Source organism: Centruroides sculpturatus, unplaced genomic scaffold, assembly GCF_000671375.1.
Source record: "Centruroides sculpturatus isolate CEXI.00-Female unplaced genomic scaffold, Cexi_2.0 scaffold152, whole genome shotgun sequence".
In the NCBI taxonomy this organism is placed as follows: domain Eukaryota; kingdom Metazoa; phylum Arthropoda; class Arachnida; order Scorpiones; family Buthidae; genus Centruroides; species Centruroides sculpturatus.
The window spans coordinates 880,841-903,497 of record NW_019384348.1 but is presented as its reverse complement, the minus strand read 5'-3'; the positions used below and the strand labels follow the sequence as shown (position 1 = coordinate 903,497).

The 22,657-nt window shown below is 29.0% G+C and overlaps 2 protein-coding genes across 2 annotated transcripts in view; one reads left to right on the top strand and one right to left on the bottom strand.

Moving 5' to 3' along the window:
* LOC111636650 overlaps positions 1-14,273 on the top strand; it is a 50,293-nt gene extending 36,020 nt beyond the window's left edge. The window contains exons 14-20 of the mRNA XM_023381935.1: positions 2,659-2,695; positions 3,630-3,806; positions 6,037-6,260; positions 6,340-6,434; positions 6,881-7,371; positions 11,672-11,961; positions 13,860-14,273. Of these exons, the coding sequence (XP_023237703.1) occupies positions 2,659-2,695; positions 3,630-3,806; positions 6,037-6,260; positions 6,340-6,434; positions 6,881-7,371; positions 11,672-11,899 (1,252 nt within the window). The 3' untranslated portion in view covers positions 11,900-11,961; positions 13,860-14,273. The remainder of the gene's footprint in view (positions 1-2,658; positions 2,696-3,629; positions 3,807-6,036; positions 6,261-6,339; positions 6,435-6,880; positions 7,372-11,671; positions 11,962-13,859) is intronic.
* Positions 14,274-14,659: 386 nt separating this feature from the next.
* Positions 14,660-21,780, bottom strand: LOC111636641 (neuronal acetylcholine receptor subunit alpha-7-like). The gene is made up of 4 exons (XM_023381924.1): positions 21,673-21,780; positions 17,618-17,769; positions 15,307-15,874; positions 14,660-15,113 (listed from the first exon to the last, which is right to left on the bottom strand). Exons 1-4 carry the CDS (start codon positions 21,713-21,715, stop codon positions 14,827-14,829), a joined length of 1,050 nt encoding a protein of 349 aa, XP_023237692.1. The 5' UTR covers positions 21,716-21,780; the 3' UTR covers positions 14,660-14,826.
* Between the last annotated feature and the right edge of the window lie 877 nt (positions 21,781-22,657).

Genomic DNA, 22,657 nt, shown 5'->3' with positions numbered 1-22,657 from the left:
AAAAATTTAAACAAATGGGCTAAGTGAGTGGGGGGCAAAGTCCTCTAGTAAAATATATAATAATAATTGTAAATGCTAAAATAACATTAAAAAAAATTAAATATAAAAAATTTTAATGTCGGTAGCATCCAATGTCATTGGATGCTACTTTGAGAGCTACTTGGAGAGTCAATTGCTTAGCTCTTATCAAAGTAGTATCCAAGTCGCTCAAAGTAGCATCCAATGTCATTGGATGCTACTTTGAGAGCTACTTGGAGAGTCAATTGCTTAGCTCTTATTTACTGTAAAGAACTAAAATCAATATGATACATAACATATAATAAAATCAAATTGGTTTCCAAATGATTCTTTTGAAAGTCAATATTTGGAGAAGGTAGAATTATTGAAAAATTATCAACTTTTGGGATAATTCTTGGACTGTTCTTGTTTACTAACATTTTTTTTCTTTTATATGTTAGTTTTTGATCATCAAATAATGTAAAAATAATATTATTTCTTCATGTATTATGCTAATGTCTATATATTGCATATGCTCCTTAAATCTCACTTGTGAGATTCACATTATACTTTTTTAGCTTTAGTTGCCTTATCATGAATTTTTATTTATGAACTATACATTTCCTAAATGCATTGTATATTTTTGTTAGTATTTGATACAATTAAAAACAATGTTTAAATTTAGTGGCAATATTTATATTATCTTTAATGCTTTCTGTTTATATTTTTAAATAAAATACTCTGCATGTCATTCATGCAGTTGCTTCATTTTTTCTCTTAATTACTCATATATATTTTTTTTCTTATAATTTTATTTCTACTATTAATCACTAGTTTTTTGCTGTAATTATAATTTAATGTTATTTTTTTAATCTAGTCATATTCTTTAATCAAATTTTGTATTTTTATTTCATAAATTTTAAATTTTTTAAAATTAATGTTTGAAGAAATCTTATGGATAACATCTTCCTTAGATTAACATGAAAAACGTAATTTTATTAGTTTTCTATAAACATTTATACTGGGTGATCCAGAAGTCTTTTGACATAGCATCCTTCTACAATGCTAAGAATGTAAAATTTTCTTTAATTTTTATGCATTGGTGAACTGAGTTTCTTGGTTTAATTTAATATGGGATTTTTTTGCTTTTACTTATGTATGCATGTATTTGTTATTAATATGTGTTTATTTGTAAAAATAAGCTGCTATGCTGCTATGTTGAAGAACTTCTGGATTACTCAGTATTTAATTTTAGTACTTTTGATTTTAAAAAAAAATGGACCATGGAAAATATATATTTATGTAAGCTTGACGAAAGGAGGGGATAACTTTAATACGCATCAGGAATGGCTAAGGGCGACTGCTTATGTGGATGGTGTGATAGAGACAGAGATGACATGTGTCTTCACATGGTAGAAACCATTTATTATTTACAGAATTTGTTCTTACATGTTCCACTGATGCACTACAGTCTATAATGTAAGATGTCTTCCTGGTGCATAGGAGCTATGCAAGTCTGACCTTCCTGTAGTTTTCTTGACTGGTCGCAACCCTAGGGCAGATGGAAGAGAGTTGCTGAATTGGTAGCGTTTGCAGGTAGGAGAAGAAGATGCAGCATTCAGCACAGGTCTCGGTACCAAAGACAACACGAGGCGAGGAAGGTGGGATAGTTTTGATGAAGGCACACAATCGCAAGAATTATCCAAAAGGGGAGAGACTGCCTCTCTGAACACGTTGACAGTCCATTGACTAACCATGTGCAGGTGAACAGTATGGAAAATGATTTTGTCCTTGAAGATCGAGGATTATATCTATATCGATCTTTCGATTGGCCATTCCAATTGGTTGATCTCCCTCATCCAGGCTTTCCAAGTGGCTGGTCTTTCATTACTCAGTGTAATGGGACCCCAACCCTGATCACAGGATAGGTCAACTCAAAGTTGACTTCAATCTCCCAATTGAAGATAGTCGATTTGGGGACTTCATTCCTTCTAAAATTTACAACTCTGCATCACAATTTAGTATAAACAAAAAGGTGTCTGACTACAAACATTTTTTCTAACCTTTCTAAAATAAATTTTTCTCTAAATCAACTAAATTTTTTTGCATATTTTGTGACGGTTCGGACCTGTCCGGGACCTCACATTTACTATGATAATTTTATTATAGTAATTGAATTAGAAAAACTTGTAAGGAATTGAAAATAGAAATTTAAGTGACAAAATGGTAAATAAAAAGAAATAGAAAGTTTCAAATTACAAAAAATGTAGACAAAAATAATATAATAGAAAAAGAAATCAGACACAAAGTAAATGAACCATAATAATATTTCATTACAATAAAGGTTCTACACAACATAAGCAAAAATTTGCAAAAATTATATAGAAGAAACAGGTTCAAAGTCTTTCAGTAAAAAAAGTCCAACATAGAAAATAAAAACAGAAGTAAAACAAATAGTAAGTAGTATCTAAAGATGATTAGGGTTTTGTGTTTTAAAATTGTATTATAAATTTTGTTTTATTCAATTTTCAAGTATTCATTTTTTTAATTAATATTTTGCTTTTTCTAATCTTATTATTGAATATAAACTTAATTACTGTATGATTAAATAAAATTATACTATTAATTAATAGTGTGAACTTGCATTTTTTTCCATTTCAGTACTTTAATTTCTTCTTTACCAATGATAATTGAAAACAATAAAAGCTGTTTTCGTTTTTAATTTACGAGTTGATAAATGATGTAAATAATTTTTTTTTTTTTTTTTTTTTGCATACAGGAAACTTATAAAAATAAATATTTTCTTGGAAACCTGAGGATGGAAAAATTTGGAAAATAATTGATCTGTTTAAGATTAATTTTGCAATTATTATCATATAAATAATATAGTTCTATTGTAAATTAGTACAAAAAATTTTTTTGTTTTTTATTTTTAAATAAAATAGATTTTTATACCCATGAATTGTTCAAATAGTGTGCAGGAAATATATGGACTTCTGCTGGCACCTATTAATATAAAGGATCTTCTGAAAATTTTTTATTTTTCTGATGGTTCCATCTGTCATTTACACCCTAGTAATTTATTATTTGTTTAAAATTAGAAAGACAAAATATAACTTAGATAATCCCATGTTCATCAGTTTTTTAATGAAATGTTAGGNATATTTTGATTCTGATTCTAAATTAAGACTGATTTCATTTTAATTCCTTTTGTTCTTCAGAGATTAAAATTTACAGCACTTTGAAGGAAACCAAAGAAATAGAAATACAACAAAACAAATTTATTCTATTATCTGTTTTATTTGCTTTATTATTTATAATTGATTTGGCATTAGTAGAAAAATAAGAAAAGTAAAACAAAATAGTTTAATGTAACAAAGTTGATTGATAAGCATTTAGCATAAATAATGTTTATTAATTCCTAATTAATCAATAAAACTTACAAAGAAATCTAGTTTTTATTTTCTTTTTATGTAGATTGGATTGGGCTGAGCTTGTTTTTTTATGTCTGCATTTTATAACTTAAAAGTTGTAGCAAATAAATATGGAATGTGCTTCTTGAAGAATCTTGCATACAATTTAATAAAATATATAATAAAATAATTTAATAATTGAATTTTATCCTTTGTATTTTAACAGTTGATGAAAATAAAGTGGAAATAGAATGTGCATTGCACATTTTGTTGTCTTTCAAGGAACAGCTTATCAGTCTACCATTAACAGTGATAAAATGTATTTCTACTTTGGAAATGCAATTTCTGCAATCAAAACAAAGTTTTATGCCCGTTTACAATTCATTATTAATTCAGGTAAATTTAAAATTTTAGATAGAAGTTTCTATTTATATAATTATGTAACATCACAAGAGATTTATTCTTAAAAATAAATTTTCATTCTTTTGTAATGAAAAATAATTAAAAAGTCATATAAAATTCTGTTTGAATAATTATGTTTAATTTCATAATTAATAGTTTCATATATTATTAAAATATTATGCTTTTTAATTTAAAAATAAGTAATACGATAAATCCTCAAGTATTGTGAATTCGTAAAACAATAATATATAAACAACTAAATACCATTAAAATAAATCTTAAACACTGTATAAAATCTTAAACATTGGATATTGAAAAGTCTATTCATAAATTTTTGGACTGTTTCCTTTACGGAACTCTGCTATCAAAATTGTTAGAAATGCAGCAACAGCTGTTTGATAAAAATTATTTTATTTTTCCCTATATTTTTTGTTTTAATTTATTGTATTAAACAATGTGCAAAAGAACATCTTTTGTTCTAAGTGATACTATTGTTGAGCTCACCTAACAGCATCAGATACGGGAGCAGTTTGCTTGACATAGCTCTCTCCAATGTTTTCAATCTCTTCCCTACATTTTACATTAGTGGGATGCCTGTTAACAGAGCAGTGAATAGTAAAGTAGTCTGTTTAAATGAGCAGTGTATCAGAGGCATTTTTAGGATGGTAGTCCACATAAGGGAACACTATACTAAGGAAGATTTATAGGGATCTATCTTAATCTTACAATACATCACTGGCCAGAGCTCTTTATAATATTTGTTGAGATTTGGTAAAACATTCATTGGTCAGTTTTCTAATAAATGGACAATCAAAAGATTTCTCACAGAATCATAATGAACACATATGAGAAGCAATTACGTATTAAAAAGGTATCATTAAAATGGGACATAAACAAACAGTGCAAGTATAGTATATATGTCCTCATCTTAAGGAAACAGGACAAAAACTGATTGATTAGCTACCAGATTTCAGATAGCTACCTTAAAGTAAGATCACATGATATTACTTTAAGGCAGTACTGTACTTATTTGTTTTTATAGTGTATATCCCATTAGCATTTAGAAATTTTGGAGCAAGGATATTAATTAAGATTTATTCAGCTAGACCTCCTACTGTAGTTTTGGGAAGAAGTAAAAATAATGTGACTGGTAAATACACTGTATTTATTGATTATTAGATAGAACAATAAAATTGATGATATAAGAATGGAAACCACTATGTAAATTACAGTAAAGTTATATGATAATGACTTTTAATGTTTCCAAGGGGGTTATAAGTTATATAGATTTCCCCAAGTCATGAAAAAATGTAGAGAATTAAATACCATTAACACCTCCCTGGGTAATGATGTTATTTCAGATAATGGAGCAATCTGGATAAAAGAGCATACTCTCTTATTCAGACTGCTCCATTATCTAGACACAACAATCCCAAGGGTGCTTTCTTAAGCACTCTCTTGACTGAGCTATTTTTGATATAAAATATTAAAATTAATTTTCTTTTGTAAAATTGTCTTCTGCATATTCTGAAGAAAAAATTCCTCAAACAGAACTGAAACTCTCATTAGATCATGCCTCGATATTGTTACTTCAGACCACTGAACTTCTTCAGCTCCCAGCAAACATGTAAAATATATCAATTTACAAACATTTTTAGAATCCACCTAATTTCAGCTTCAGCGTGAAAAACTTTGTTTCAAATTGAAATGCATTGATATCATTACTTATTATGGATAGTTTACTTACAATTACCTACTGTACATTAATAATAATAATAATATAATTATGAAATATATATTGGTCTATATATTTTCTAATAAAGAGAGTTAAGCCCAAAATGTTTAAAACAAGGCATATTTTATGAATAAATTTTTTGCATTAATATTGAGAAGCATAGAAACTATTCTTTGTATCTTTTTTTTAATACTTTACAAGAATATCAGATAAACTGTGATTTAATAATATATCAGATAATTTTGATATTCGAAAAAAGAATTTTAATGGAAAATTTTTTATCGATATGTTACTTTTCTGATTAAAACAACTTTTCCTCAAATATTTTTGGAATTTTAGAAAGTAACACATATTTAATTCTTACTCTGAACAAATTTTAAGCATAATGTTAATGAATTATCATCTTAATATAAATGATGTGGTTTTTATTATGTTTTCAGAATATTTATCCAATTAAAATGTTTATTATAAAACTTTTCATATTTGCAGCTATTTCTCTCTGCATTGAATATTGTTCTGACAGAATTAAAATATTTAGAAGAATTAATTGAAGCATATAATTTAGATTTATGCCATGATATAATAGATAAAACATTCAACACGTTGCTCGATTTATTAAGTGATAATCGTTCAAACGTTCATATTGATAAGCAATATACATATTTTATTACTGATTTTAGAGATCATATAAATGTATTTTTTGAAAGAAACAGGTAAAATTATTTAACTGTAATAGAAAATTTATCTATAAATTATTTGTTATTTGCAATTTTTATTTTTTCATTTTAATAGTGAAAAAAATAATCTAGCAATTAATAACAGTATTCAAGAGTTTGAAGATGATTGCTTAGAAATCTGTGTTACTGAATATCTCCAATCAAAAAATGGTATGTTTAAATATTAATGTTTTTAATTAGACAAATAAATTAGTGATGATATTTTGAATATTTTTATAAACATATCTGGTTGGATCACCCCTGAAAAATTCCTTGGAGATTTTTCAACCCATCCGGATTTGATCCCTAGTCCCTACGATGGCCATATGGCCATCGTACTAATTTGAGGTGGAGAGTATATATTTTAAATTTAAAAATGATTATTTTTAATCATTTTTAAATTTAAAATATATACTCTCCACCATACTTTTTGTAACATCGTCACAATGCCAAACTATAATTTCTAATCATATTTTTATGATTAGAAATTATAGTTTGGCATTGTGACGATGTTACAAAAAATAATTGCTTGTTTGATTTATTTTTTTAATTCTAAATCTAATTTAAATATAATTATAATTAAAAGAAATATTTCTTAGTTACAATTTTATTGACAGCTAAAGAACATATACATTATTTATATAATTTACTGAAGACAAATTTATTATGGATTCAAACAAGTTTGGGAATACCTGATATAACAAATACAGATTCAGTTTTGAATTCAATTAGTCCTTCACCATATCAGCAAGAAGAATGCAAAAACATGAAAGTTTCTAAAAAGTTGAACAAAAATTTCAAATCTGCACAGAGTATAGAAGAATTAATTTCAGATAAATGTCCATCCACAGCATCACAGCTACCAGGAGCAGTTATTGAAGATTGCTTGAATAATGTGCAACATGTATTATATACTTGTGTGGATACAAAAAATTACGAACTGTATGAAAAACATATTATTGATCATTTGAAGGAATTATCATCCAGTAAAGTTGTGGATAAGAAAATCAGGATAAAATTAGATTCAAATTTTGTATCATCAAATAGTCCATTTAACCCATTTTTATATTTTAATAGTATTGGAAACAGTACTAATATATTAAATCAGGTAAGTATATTATACTATTTCTATATTTTCTGTTTTTAATTAGTTCTTAACTTCATAAGTGGATAATAAATAAGTATTGAAAAATTTTTAATTTTGTATTGCAAATAGATATTTATTGCTGTATACAAGGGGTAGCATGCATGCCCAAAGTGGCACATCAGGAGATATTATCTGACACATAACAAATAAAACAATTTCAAAATTATATTAAAAATTATGAATTTCAATAAAACTTCAATAAAATTCATAGTTATTCTTTTTACTTTCCTGACTTTTCATCCAAGGTGAATTTTAAAATGACAATAAACTAATTTTAAAAGATTTCAAAATCATTACTTTTATGTTACTCTCTTTATTTTTCTCATAAATGCATTTCAATCTTCTGATTCTCATCAGTATGTTATTACACTTCATAGAAGATATTTTTTCCTACAAACATTAAATATCATCAAAAATACCAAACAAACAATATAGATAACTTTTTTTAACTTACAAGTGCTGCTTTACACAATTTCTCCATGACATTCTAGTTCTCATGTCTGCACTATCTACAATTGTATATCATTCTGGTGTCACATTTATACCCATATTTAAATTTAGTAAATTTACATTTTTATTGTGTTATTTTTTCATAACAGCAAAATGTTCTTTTATTTTTTATTATTTCTCTCAAATGATATTATTTTAATATTATCTTGATCAATTATATATTTACATTTTTGATGATGATCTATCCAAGGTGACAAATGGTGTTGTATTCTTAACACTGTTAAATGTTCTTTTACTCTAGTCTGTCATCTGCCTGTTTCTCCTATGTAAATTCTATTATTATTATTACAATTATACTAATTCATACACTTCACTCTCTGTTTCTTAATCTTTTTAATAGATTTAAAACAATTTCAGTTTATCATTTGTCTTATTCAATCAACCTTTCAGTTTATCACCTGATCATCCTTTTTTTCAAACATCTTCCTTACATTTACTCTAATTAAAGCATATTCATTTCACTTATTTAAATGTTATTTGAAATATAAAACTTCAGTGTACATAAACATTTTAAAAGAAATGTATACTTGCTATATCGCATGTGGACTCAAAAAGGTTTACCATCTCTACTCTATACTAATCAGCTAATCACTTATGAAATATTTTCTATAGTATAATCGATAAAAAGCATCAGCCAGCAGATTCTGAGCTATGAGAAGGGGGGCTATTAAGTGCCAACTAAGCCCCTTCAGCTTAGTTAGCTTAGTTCTCATATATAGTATATATAATAAATCATGTAAACTTAAGCCAATGGTTCTCAATCTTTTTGAAGTCGGGGAACACTAAACTTTGACATTTTTTTCCGTGGAACACTCATAATACATCAGCTTTAAAGCAGGGGTGGCAAACTTTTTGAATTCAAGAGCACACTCGGTCTACTATATGATGTCATTGGCATTTGCTGATTACATTCCATACAAAATTATTTTACATTGTATTGATTTTTATTTTACAACAATTTTTAATTGTATATTTGATTTTTTCACATAACACTTGAAGTGACTTCACAGAGCACTTGTATTTCACAGACTACGGATTGAGAACCACTGACTTAAGCTACTGTTAAGTTTTTTACACTTGGATTGTAGCTGATAAACCTAGTGCTGGGTGGAAAAGATAAAATTACTAGTCACAATTTTTTAGTTTGTCCCTGTAGTTCCCAATGGTTTATTTCTGGCTACAGGGTTGTGGTTGTCAGCCAGATGGCCAGATTAAGAACGAGACCTGGCTTAAATGTGGATGAGATTCTCAACATCCTTTCATGAGTTACTTTATTGCAGCCTAGAGTTGGCAGATTTTACATTGCATAGTAATATCTGTAATGAGAATGAAATAAATATTTTCTTGGAAACCTGAGGATGGAAAAATTTGGAAAATAATTGATCTGTTTAAGATTAATTTTGCAATTATTATCATATAAATAATATAGTTCTATTGTAAATTAGTACAAAAAATTTTTTTGTTTTTTATTTTTAAATAAAATAGATTTTTATACCCATGAATTGTTCAAATAGTGTGCAGGAAATATATGGACTTCTGCTGGCACCTATTAATATAAAGGATCTTCTGAAAATTTTTTATTTTTCTGATGGTTCCATCTGTCATTTACACCCTAGTAATTTATTATTTGTTTAAAATTAGAAAGACAAAATATAACTTAGATAATCCCATGTTCATCAGTTTTTTAATGAAATGTTAGGTAGATTTGCACAAAGCTTGAAAGCTCAAACAACCATGCTTCAAATGTTTCTTTCTTAGTGCAGGTTCTAGTGCTACCAATATCATTGCAAGTTAACTTCTTTTAAGATCATCAAACAAATTTTTTGCCTTTGTCTTAATAGTATTGTGTGTGCAAGCTCTGGTTGTACTGAAATTTTAGACTGCATCTATTTACACCGAATGTGATCAGGTTCCCGACGCTATTTATCTTTGTTAATATTAATTTGGGGGGCATTGCTAACTCTAAAGGTTGGGATAGATAGTTTATTTCCTGAATTAAAAGCTTTGGTTCTAAATATCCATAAAGACAGCATTTTCCCCGTCTCAAGACTTTTTATGCAGGTCATTAATTTAGCATCTGAAACTACTGCAGATTTAACAGCACTTGTTTCAAATGCTAAATGCTGTGTAGCCCTATACTAACTGGCTTCACATACCTACTGATAGAATTATTGAAAAGTTCAAGAAAAGAATCACATTGGAAATTAGATTAGAACTTTTAGTCATCTCCTAAAGAATTTAGAGATGGCCAAAATTTTATTTTTATTCCTGGAATGGAAATATGAGATTTTCGTTCCAGGAATAAACAAATCAGCAACGAGTTGTTCAACTTCCTGGCAAAATTTGGTGGCATTATCTATTACCATATTTTATTAAAAAGAACTTTTATATTTTTAACTATTATAAAATGGTAAAAAGCTTAATTTTGAGGGTATGACTGGGTTTTATAAAAAATTGTAAATAACGAGTAAAATTGTCATTAAGTCTGACCCTACTGGAGATACATGTGACCCCCTTTATCTTCACATTTCTTTGACCTTTAATCACTAAAATTTAATAGCATCAATTCACTTAATAAACAAACCTCCTTACAAAATTTCAGAAATTTCAACAAAAAGCACAGGAGTTATTAAGCTTCAAAGAGGGTGAACAAAATTGTACCCTCCACACACACAAAGACACATACATACAAAACAAACAAACATCCATACATACAGAAAAAAACCTTGAATTTTTTTGCATTTCTTGATGTTTCAAGGTGTCCTGAGTCCAAAAATGTACAAATCTTGCGGGTCATTTATTGACTGATCGCCATACTTTCTGTTATATATAACAGCTGGGAAAGTAAAAAAAATATGATTTGACATTTTTTACTCTCAGCAGTACCAAAATGCTGTCACCCATTCTTTAGTTTGTTTTAATATATAACCCAAAAGTGGATCATCGTGTCAAATAAATACAGGAAGAATAAGTTTCAAGTTAGGAGTCCAAAAGTTTTTGAAGTTTTGGAAAAGTCCAGGAGAGTAGGCAATTCTAAGATACTGCATGCACCTTTGACTCATGAGTTTAACTATTTTTGCTAAAGTAATAAAAAATTGTAAGCTGAAAATCTCACTTCTATAAAACTGAACATTAACCCTTCTTGTAAAAATGAAATCAAAAACGAGTTTTTAGCCCAACTTTAAAGTAATTATTAATCAAATGCAATGAATTTTTAAATCATCAGTATTTCAGGAAAGATGTAACAAATGTAACAAAACATTATAAATTTAATAATATTAAAATTTTATATTAAAGTCTGTAACAAGGATTTAAAAGGGAATTACTAAAACATATTTCACTGGAATAAACAAATAAAGCTATTTTTAGGTCATTAATATCATCCTCGTATACTTTAAAGAGGAAGTCTAGTCTCAGTTTAGTGCTCAATGTCATCTAGTTATGAATCGGTGATTACTAGCAATATCACACAGCTCAGTTGGGAATTTTTCAGCTCAAAACGAAATTTTGGTATTAATTGTTTAACAATACAACTTTGAAAACAATACAAACTGAAATGACAGGAAAGAGGAGGCTTGGTATATTTAAAATTTTTAATTTTATCTAGTAAATTTTATTTTAATAGTTTATTATTTCTGAATTAAAATAATAAAATAAAAATATTATACAATAAATATAATAAAAATTTATAAAATAGTCTAGAAGTAATTTTTTATATGAAATAATTTTTTTTTTTTTGTTTTGCATACAGGAAACTTATAATGAATTTACACTTTCTTGGGAATTATTATTAGATCACATTCCTATGTCAGATTTATCAGAAGAAGGATTAAAAACATTGCTAATGCACAGATGGGAATTTATTGGAAAAGATCCATTACCTTCAGGTCAAGAGAAATATGTACATTTATTGAAATTGCAATATGGATTGGAAGATGAAGATGGAGATGATAATCAAGAAGGAGAAAGTAGTCATTAATGTGTTTTATTAAGCTGTTCTAATACCAAAGACATCTAGTTTCTCAAGTTTAATATTTTTATGTACGTAGACAATAAAGAATTGAAATGATTTCTTTATAATCTGTAAATTATTAAATATATGTATATAAAATTTTAAAATTTATTTAATTATCACTTCAAAAAATTTATATTATTTTGATCAGTTTAGAATTTTAAATAAAAAATTGAAAATACTAACATTAATGTTTATTAAATTTATAAATGAAATATTTAATTGATTGAAAAGTCAAGTCAAAATATTTATATATAACAAAGTAAGAGTTACTAAAAATATTTAATAATTGTAATAAATTTTTTTCCGAAAGAACTAAAATGTATCATATATTTTATTTTATATAAAATTAATCATATATCCATATAATTATTTTGTAAATAGAACAAAATATGGAATGTTTTTTATGATTTATTTAACAAAAATTTCCTAATAAAATCTGATTAATAATATAAGATTTTATTGTAAGCTTTGATCAGTTTTAATAATAATATATTTTCAGATATAATATGAACTAATGGATCTTAAGGAAAGATTCATTATTTAATGGGAACCTGACCAAAAATAAAAGTGATTTAAATCTCATTTACTATTATAAGAAAAAGGAAATAACTATGAAAAAGTTATCTGTGTTCAAAGTTCTTTGAACTGGGATAACTCTGCAAAAATATGAAGCAACTGTCTGGCTTTATATTCCAAAAAACAGCACCCAAAAATGTCAAAATACCTCTTTGTTATTAAGCATCAAAGATTAAGAGTTTTTCAATTATATCTTATCTGAGAGTTAATTATATTTTCCAAAAAATAATTTATACACATGCCAGGGTTCTACTGAGAATTTTGACACCAAAATCAAAATCTAACATGGGGAATTTTTTTTAAAACTCAGACACAAAACTGCAAAGTCATCCCAGATAGAAGCCTGTTGGCTTACTACTCACCCAGGCAATTATTTTTTGGTACCTGATTTTAATTAAAGGGCCCCTTTCTCATGGGTCATATTACGGCACTGTGTTCATTTGTAATATAAACTTCTAAACATTTGGATTTTTATATAATAAATATAGTATTTTTAAGTATATATATTTGATTTTCTATTTCAAAATTAATTTTTGTAAACTCAATAAAAAAGCAAATATGTAATAGTTTAATAAGTTAGTTATAATTATAATTTCACAAACTTTCTTCTTGTTTTTTTATAACGGATAAAAACGAGAAACTAGTATTATTGATTCAATAATGCAGTCACTGGGTGCTTTAAACCTGTCATGGCCTCCACTTTTTCAATGCACTTCTTGAAGTAGCACTTTGTTATTCTAATACCATCCCTCGTTTGGTCATTCGGTTCAAATGTACTGTAATCTTAGAATATTATTGAAAATTGTTTTCAGCTGTGCATATTTTGTATCCATAATTGCATTTACAATTGATTAAATATGCTCTTTCTATTAACTTCTTTATTTGAATTAAATCAAAATAATGCTAAAATAATATAGAACAAACCAATTCATTCAGACAATTAAAAATCCATTTTGGAGGTGAGTTTTTTTTTTCTTTTTTAATCTAGAAATGTCGTATCCATATACAAGTATTTCTTACAATATAACCTCTAAGAAATGTCTCAATAATTTACGGTAGGAGTTTACTTAGGTAGTCCCTATGACGGCACTTCAGGAATCTCGACAACACGCGTGCTTTGAAAATTAATCTAGGTATTCCTGTCTTTTGTTTTATACGATTTCTAACGTCATTTCAGTTCTATATTAATTTCCTAACATTTTATAACTTTGTTAATTAAGAGTAATTTAATTTTTCAGGTTCAAAAAGTTATATATTGTTGTGTGAATCATTGTTTTTAGAAGTTTACATTTGATAAAATTTGTCGTTTATTGTCGTACTTCAAGGGATTTTTTTTTTCATTTTGTAGTATCGGAATATCTTTAATTTTGACAAGAGAATTTCATCATATGGTATGTTTGCCATAAACTTTGGTACAGTACATGCAGATCGTTCGAAATGTGACGGTCGTCGTAAATTAAATTATCGAAAGGATCGTGTTTCTGTTTCTTTTAGATGTCATAAATGCAAGACGAACAATTCTTCTTCTTCTTCTTCTTCTATGTTTATATGGAGAAAGATGAACAGTTCGTAAATTGAAGGACTTTTTAAACGTAAATTTAGGAACTATTTTTTCGTTTAATTTGCATTTAATTTGCATAGAATGGAAGTTGAGCGTCATCTGTTTTGGCTGTGGGTGTGAGTAGTCGAATAGCTGTTGACTGGACGAATTTCATACGACACATTATGATTGTTTCGTAGTCTAATTTAACCGGAATGAAAATTGGATGGACCTGGAAAGGTTGTCGAAATCGACGAGATTGTAGATTGTGAGCAAAAGGAAAAAACTAGGAGAAAGGTTCGACCTGTTTGTTCAGTGTACCAGTAAGTTTTATCCAGTAGCGGGACGTGTTTTAATTTGGAAAGTGCCAGATATTGTACCGTCAGTCCTGAAAATAAGTGCCATATAAATCCGAAAATCGTAAGAGGAAGAATGCGGAAAAAGTTTCTACGATGGAAAATGATGAAGTTACGAAAGAATCATCCGAACCATGGTTTTATCGAATAAATGGGAGAAAAGGGATTAGAAATATGTCAAAGGTGAGTGAAAGTTTTTTTCTTCTTCTTTAAATGCCGGTGTAGTAAGAAGCTCCGCCGGTCGCTGTGGGGACTATCTAATAACTTTTATCTAATATACAATACCGTATAAAATTCAATTACGAGTCAGCAAATTATTTAATTTCTAAATTTATTTCTCACAAAACATTTCAACAAAATAATAATATAATTAAACGTAATCTAAATTAGTTATATTCTTAACCACATCAAATAATAAATTAGCCAGTTTTCGGTATAGCCAGTAAAACAATAAGATAAATGAAAAATAAAACTCGATCTACCATCGTTGCTACTGTTAACCATTGTTTTCTGCACGAAGTTTTTCCATCATCCGAAGGTGGCTGAGCTATTTCTAATAGAAGGAAACGTCCAAGTGTTCCTGATATAAAATCGTAGATTTGTTCGGGTGGATAACAAGGACCAAACACTAATGCCATGTTTATTACGACGATTTCTAATATCATGGCCGAAGTCACAGTATATAGAGAGAAATTAAGTAATCGAGCTGTAAGAGAAAATTATATTAATCAAGCTAATGAAATTATGGTGTTATATTTCAATAGTTAATAAATGAAATTTTATTTTATTTAGTTTAAACTACTATAATTCGTGAGCATAGTTTTCTATTTAACTCTAATATATTCACATAATGAATTAAAAACTTTTGCTTCACATATGTTACTTCTGAATGAACTTACCTATGTAAGGAAGAGAAGATACAGATTTAGTTTGAGAAGCCAAGTACATTAAAAGCCCAGTTATCGTAAGAATATTGATGCTGCCGATAGTTAATTTAGTTTCAGAAGTGGGAGGAAGCCAAAATACTGCGAGAGTTAAAATAACAATTGCGACGGACAATACCCATTCCAATTGTTGTTCAATGGTTGGTCTTCGTTTAAGTTTGACCGTGTATTCGAGAGTGACGTAAGGTTCCGGACAACAGCTGTAATACTTAGTGCGTTGAAACGACGTTATATCAATTAATTCCCAATGTGGATTAGTATTTCTGAAACTTTTCATATCTACAATTTTTTCTCCGAGAGTTATGTTGATGGCGAAACCGTGTTGAGACCACGATCCAAATATAACTCTACAAGTCTGTTCGTCTCTTGGATAATCTCTATAATCTAGGAAGCAAATATTTCGAATGGTGGCTGGAGGAGACCATTTTACAGTTCCATCATTATTTACTATAACATCTGTGTTTGCAAATGGATCTACATCCATTGTTGGAGAACTGAAATTACAGGAAGAGTTATTAGTGAAGTATAATGAAAATATAATCGTATAAAATTACAAATTGCAATTCATGTAACAATAGCAAGAGTTTTATATATATATACGTATATCGACTAAGTCTAACTTTTTTGTAAAAGAAAAATATTTCTTTCCATTAATATAGTAGACTTTTCAATTTTTATGACATTAATTGGTAGTAGAAAGCGTAATATTCTACTGTATTTTCCATAAGCTATGTTATAAATTGAGATTGTGTTCCAGGAAATAATAGTTTTAGTAGTATAATGGACAACAAAAAATAAGGCATTTGAATACTGATTTGATTCATAATAAAGTTCATACCATTCGAAAGATGAAAATTTACTATATTTGCTATTTATAATAAATTTCTACTTTTTTAATAAATTAATATTCATACTTTTTTTCAAATAAACTAGGACATTGTCCGATTTTGTCGTATCGCGATAGCATTGTCACTTTAATACTTCTTCAGTGGCCGGATTGCTGAGCGGTAAAGAATTCCGGGTTCCCCAGAGCGGTAGGTCTAAGGAACCCGGAATCGAATCCGGAAGGATAGAGAAATCCTCAGGAATTTTTCGGGTGTTGGTCCGTCCGGATATGTCGGGTTTGGTCCCTCACTACCTGCCGCTCCTTTGTGGGCCTGGCTGAATCCATAATGGGCTTGCCAAAAGAGGCCCTCTTAGTGCCCACATGGCGGGAAGAGTTTATCCCAGTGCGAGGCGGGCTAGTACAAATTATCCAAGTTTTTAATGTTTGGATACTGTATTTTATTCTATATTACTTTGTTTTGTATCAAAACGATGAAGAGAGATGTGCAGTTTACATATTGTTTAGAATAAGAGAAGTTTAGAGCATTTAATAATTGATTAAATGCTCTAAACTTCTCTAAAACTTTTAAATTCAACATAGAAGAGTTATCAATTAATCAACACATTTTAAACGAAGTCTCATTTAAAATGTGTTGATTAATTGATTACTTTGAAATAAGAATTCAATAAAATTAAAAATGCGCTTTCTCTCTAACAATATACTTATTNATAATATATGTGTATATAGTATGTATGTATATATATATATATATTTACATTTACATTTATATATAAGAATCAATGATTCCCGAGAATATAGCTTCTTTCTTCTTATATTTCTTCGATCTAAACACTAAACAGGGCCGGTTTTACCATTAGGTGAGATATGGGGCCTTATTCAAAACAAAGAAAAGCTAGATCGTTAAATCTTTTCGATTTTTTAAATCTAGCAAAATATTATTTAATTTAATTAATATATTTAGAATTTTAATTTTACATATTCTCAGAAAAACAGCAATGCTAATTCCAGAAAATACTTCTTCATTAGACGTTCTGTCATACATATTGTGTTCCAAAAATGTGTTTATTTCTCTAAGAATTATTTCGAAGTTGCCAGTATTGGTGACTAGTTCAGAAAGTAATTTTTCAATCTTAACACTTATAAAACCGTACACTGGCTCCGTGATCGCTCAGGAACGACTATCAATATCATCTATAGAGAATGACATTGCATTTATGATTGATATAGACGAATTAATTCAAAACTTTGCCCGAAGCAAAAGGACAAAAAAATTAATTTATAAAAAATTTAACCAATCCTTTATTGAATCTCGTTATTTAAAATTGATTTAGTATAATAGTACTAACTTTAACTTTAGTATTACTTAATATAAGACTAAATATACGAGTTATACAGACAATAATTTTCTAAAGTCTTTACCAATTCGCTTATATAGAATGGTCTGAGAGTCACTTCTACGTGAGTGATGTTTGTATGATGAAGAACGGGACGAGTCATTTTATCATAATTACTCAAAAGAACTTTCCTTAACTTTTGTATATTCGAAAGTCCTCCGTCATCCGTTTTTGTCACTGCAAGAGATATAAAATGTAAACGAAAATATTTTCGAAGAAACGTTAAACTATCAGAAGTTATACAGTATTTTCGATTGTANGTATAAGCCTCTATCATTATGCAAATCAATAGGGAAATCCATGGAAATTAACAGAAAAACATTCGTCGGTTAAAAATGCATTTTATTTTCACTGATCTTTCATATATACATAACAAGGGAAAGTATTGGAATCTTATCAAATTTCCCTCTCCGAGTTATTTGCAAATTTCCACGTTTTCAGAGCTCCGAACTCAAAAAAATCCATGCGTGGTTGTGTAATACGAATTCCTGTTTGAACTTTCCAAAACGCAAGATAACATTAGAATAAATGAATTCACTTGACATCTATAAATAGAAAAATTTTAATTTTTAAAGTGAAATAATTCAAATCCATTAGTGTTATGACGTAACGCGTGTCACCTATTTGTCGAAAGTAACCAATTGTTAGAATGCATTGTTGGATGATTCTATTGTTGGCGCCGTTTTGTCGGAGGAGAAAATATGGAATCGTGAAATGAAGACGAAGAATGATCAAGCGAAAGTCGATCCGCTCGGAGGTACTTGTCCGTTTTTAAATTTAATTTAAGATGTTCTAACTAATGATGCAACGAATAGTATATTCGGCCAGGAGCGTGGCCGAATATTCGGCTATTCGGCCAAATTATTCGGTATGATTAACGGACTTCTTCCCAAACGCGGATTTTTCTGCATCATAACTTACCACTTATTAACTTCAGTTATGGCAAAATAATTTTGTACAATGAAACAAAAAAAGTTAATTTAATTTTCAAGTTTATAATAAGGAATGATTTCATAAAAATGCTTTACAGATCATTAATTATTATTATTTTTTCATTTTATGACCTAAGTTTCGATCTAATGTGTCCACGCAGTAAAAATTTTCATACAAATTTTTACTGCCCGAAAGACAAAGTTTTTCGGAAAGTAAAACCTTAACGTCCGAAAGACATGAAGTCTTTCGGACGTTAAGGTTAGCAACTTCGATCACATGCTGTACCATTACAACCTGCCTAACACGGATCACTTTTCAAATATTAATAATAGACTATTAAGTAGTAGTCGTCGACCATCCTCTCCCAGGAGGATAAAACTACTAGGCTACTTTTGGTCGTAACTTCAACCTCCATCTGCAACAGTCCGTTCTTCCTATCGGACCACCGGTATGGTGGCAATCGAATAGGAAAATTACATAATACTAGGTTACCAGACTGCACAAAAGGTGTTTTAAGTGGTTCTCGAGGGTGCCGAGTTTAAATATTTGGTTCATTTTTCGCGAAATTTGATTGATTGGCAGATCACTGTTTGATATTCGGCTATAGGTGAAGTAGCTTGTTAGTGATAAACGTGATGGTAAGCTAAAAAAAACCAAACTCATTATATGGTTTTCGTTTTAATATATATTGTAGTGTAGTATTTGATTTATATAACTACGAAGGTTATCTTACGTAAGGGTTTATCACACCGAGTAACCAATCTAACATATTTTTAAAATTTTCTTCCTCTACTGTACATAATTTAAAGAATTTTTAAAATGTTTTTAGATTGGTCACTCTGTGTAATAAACCTTTACATAAGATAACCTTGATAACTTTTGTAGTTATATAAATCAAATACTATAATATAAGGGTTAGAAGTATGAAATAATATAATGTCTGTACTTATTTTTTGCCCGGGAAACGTGGGGCTAACCTACTAATTCTAACATATTTTTTATTGTCTTCAATCTGTGACATAACACATCTTTACTGTTTATATTATACTTAAAAGTACAGTAAATTGAATTTATACGATATTCTAACAAATAAATTTAAAATATACAATACATAATGTATTATATCAATTAAGGGATAGAGTAATTTCTTTCCCGAAATTTTACACAAATAAAAACACACAAATGCCAATTTTAATTTGCCATCATTGATAATTAGTTAGCTTTTTTCTTTCTCTGTCTGATTTTGTGTGTTCGTGTTCTCGCTTTGCCAAATTTTGGGAGAGCAGTTACCCCCTGTCCCCGACTTGTATGAACGTTATCATCATTATACTTCACTTGAATACAGACGTAATGGATTTATTATAAGTGCTTACTTGTTTCAAATAAGTACCAGTCGACCCCCCTATAACACTGTTGATTTTTCCGTTTTATATGAATTCCATGTTGTACGAGTCACTTAGATTTTACAAATACGTGAGCCGTTCACAACCCGGCACGCGTATTTGTAAAATCTAAGTGACTCGTACAACATGGAATTCATATAAAACGGAAAAATCAACAGTGTTATAGGGGGGTCGACTGGTACTTATTTGAAACAAGTAAGCACTTATAATAAATCCATTACGTCTGTATTCAAGTGAAGTATAATGATGATAACGTTCATACAAGTCGGGGACAGGGGGTAACTGCTCTCCCAAAATTTGGCAAAGCGAGAACACGAACACACAAAATCAGACAGAGAAAGAAAAAAGCTAACTAATTATCAATGATGGCAAATTAAAATTGGCATTTGTGTGTTTTTATTTGTGTAAAATTTCGGGAAAGAAATTACTCTATCCCTTAATTGATATAATACATTATGTATTGTATATTTTAAATTTATTTGTTAGAATATCGTATAAATTCAATTTACTGTACTTTTAAGTATAATATAAACAGTAAAGATGTGTTATGTCACAGATTGAAGACAATAAAAAATATGTTAGAATTAGTAGGTTAGCCCCACGTTTCCCGGGCAAAAAATAAGTACAGACATTATATTATTTCATACTTCTAACCCTTATATTATAGTATTTGATTTATATAACTACAAAAGTTATCAAGGTTATCTTATGTAAAGGTTTATTACACAGAGTGACCAATCTAAAAACATTTTAAAAATTCTTTAAATTATGTACAGTAGAGGAAGAAAATTTTAAAAATATGTTAGATTGGTTACTCGGTGTGATAAACCCTTACGTAAGATAACCTTCGTAGTTATATAAATCAAATACTACACTACAATATATATTAAAACGAAAACCATATAATGAGTTTGGTTTTTTTTAGCTTACCATCACGTTTATCACTAACAAGCTACTTCACCTATAGCCGAATATCAAACAGTGATCTGCCAATCAATCAAATTTCGCGAAAAATGAACCAAATATTTAAACTCGGCACCCTCGAGAACCACTTAAAACACCTTTTGTGCAGTCTGGTAACCTAGTATTATGTAATTTTCCTATTCGATTGCCACCATACCGGTGGTCCGATAGGAAGAACGGACTGTTGCAGATGGAGGTTGAAGTTACGACCAAAAGTAGCCTAGTAGTTTTATCCTCCTGGGAGAGGATGGTCGACGACTACTACTTAATAGTCTATTATTAATATTTGAAAAGTGATCCGTGTTAGGCAGGTTGTAATGGTACAGCATGTGATCGAAGTTGCTAACCTTAACGTCCGAAAGACTTCATGTCTTTCGGACGTTAAGGTTTTACTTTCCGAAAAACTTTGTCTTTCGGGCAGTAAAAATTTGTATGAAAATTTTTACTGCGTGGACACATTAGATCGAAACTTAGGTCATAAAATGAAAAAATAATAATAATTAATGATCTGTAAAGCATTTTTATGAAATCATTCCTTATTATAAACTTGAAAATTAAATTAACTTTTTTTGTTTCATTGTACAAAATTATTTTGCCATAACTGAAGTTAATAAGTGGTAAGTTATGATGCAGAAAAATCCGCGTTTGGGAAGAAGTCCGTTAATCATACCGAATAATTTGGCCGAATAGCCGAATATTCGGCCACGCTCCTGGCCGAATATACTATTCGTTGCATCATTAGTTAGAACATCTTAAATTAAATTTAAAAACGGACAAGTACCTCCGAGCGGATCGACTTTCGCTTGATCATTCTTCGTCTTCATTTCACGATTCCATATTTTCTCCTCCGACAAAACGGCGCCAACAATAGAATCATCCAACAATGCATTCTAACAATTGGTTACTTTCGACAAATAGGTGACACGCGTTACGTCATAACACTAATGGATTTGAATTATTTCACTTTAAAAATTAAAATTTTTCTATTTATAGATGTCAAGTGAATTCATTTATTCTAATGTTATCTTGCGTTTTGGAAAGTTCAAACAGGAATTCGTATTACACAACCACGCATGGATTTTTTTGAGTTCGGAGCTCTGAAAACGTGGAAATTTGCAAATAACTCGGAGAGGGAAATTTGATAAGATTCCAATACTTTCCCTTGTTATGTATATATGAAAGATCAGTGAAAATAAAATGCATTTTTAACCGACGAATGTTTTTCTGTTAATTTCCATGGATTTCCCTATTGATTTGCATAATGATAGAGGCTTATACAAATTGCTTTAGAACAGATCATTTGTATATGTGTAGTGCTTAAGGTGACACCTACAGCTGCAGAAGACCCGAAAACGAGTCCAGATGGGTCTAAACCCTAAGAAGTTTTCGGTGGTTGTCCGTAGGAATTTTTTGGACCCATCTTGGCTACAAAAAAAAGGGCATAGGGCTGAAAAAGTTATATATATATTAAACCATTATTATTATTTATAAACAAAAGAATAATTAATATTAGTTTATTGTATTCTATTACTGTTACATTTAATCTGTATACGATGCAATAATTAACAGAGTTTTAATGTTATATTAATGGCTATCAAAGAGAGCGCGCATTAAGAAAACCATAAAATATTTTATTGATCACGAATGAAATTTAATAGGCCTAGAAGTCGCAAAAAATTATATGAAATACATCCCTTTTAAAATTCCCTAAATGTAGAGCAAATCTCGAGACTTGTCAACGCTGGTATGGCCTAAAACTCTATACC

Bases quoted from the DNA above. Each gene is read 5' to 3' on its own strand.
- LOC111636641 (XM_023381924.1), bottom strand. From the start codon at position 21,715: ATGAAGACGAAGAATGATCAAGCGAAAGTCGATCCGCTCGGAG. The intron at 17,770-21,672 runs GTACTTGTCCGT...TATCTCTTGCAG, and splicing joins GAAAGTCGATCCGCTCGGAG to TGACAAAAACGGATGACGGA. The intron at 15,875-17,617 runs GTAAAGACTTTA...TTTTCATTATAC, and splicing joins CATTCTATATAAGCGAATTG to TTCACTAATAACTCTTCCTG.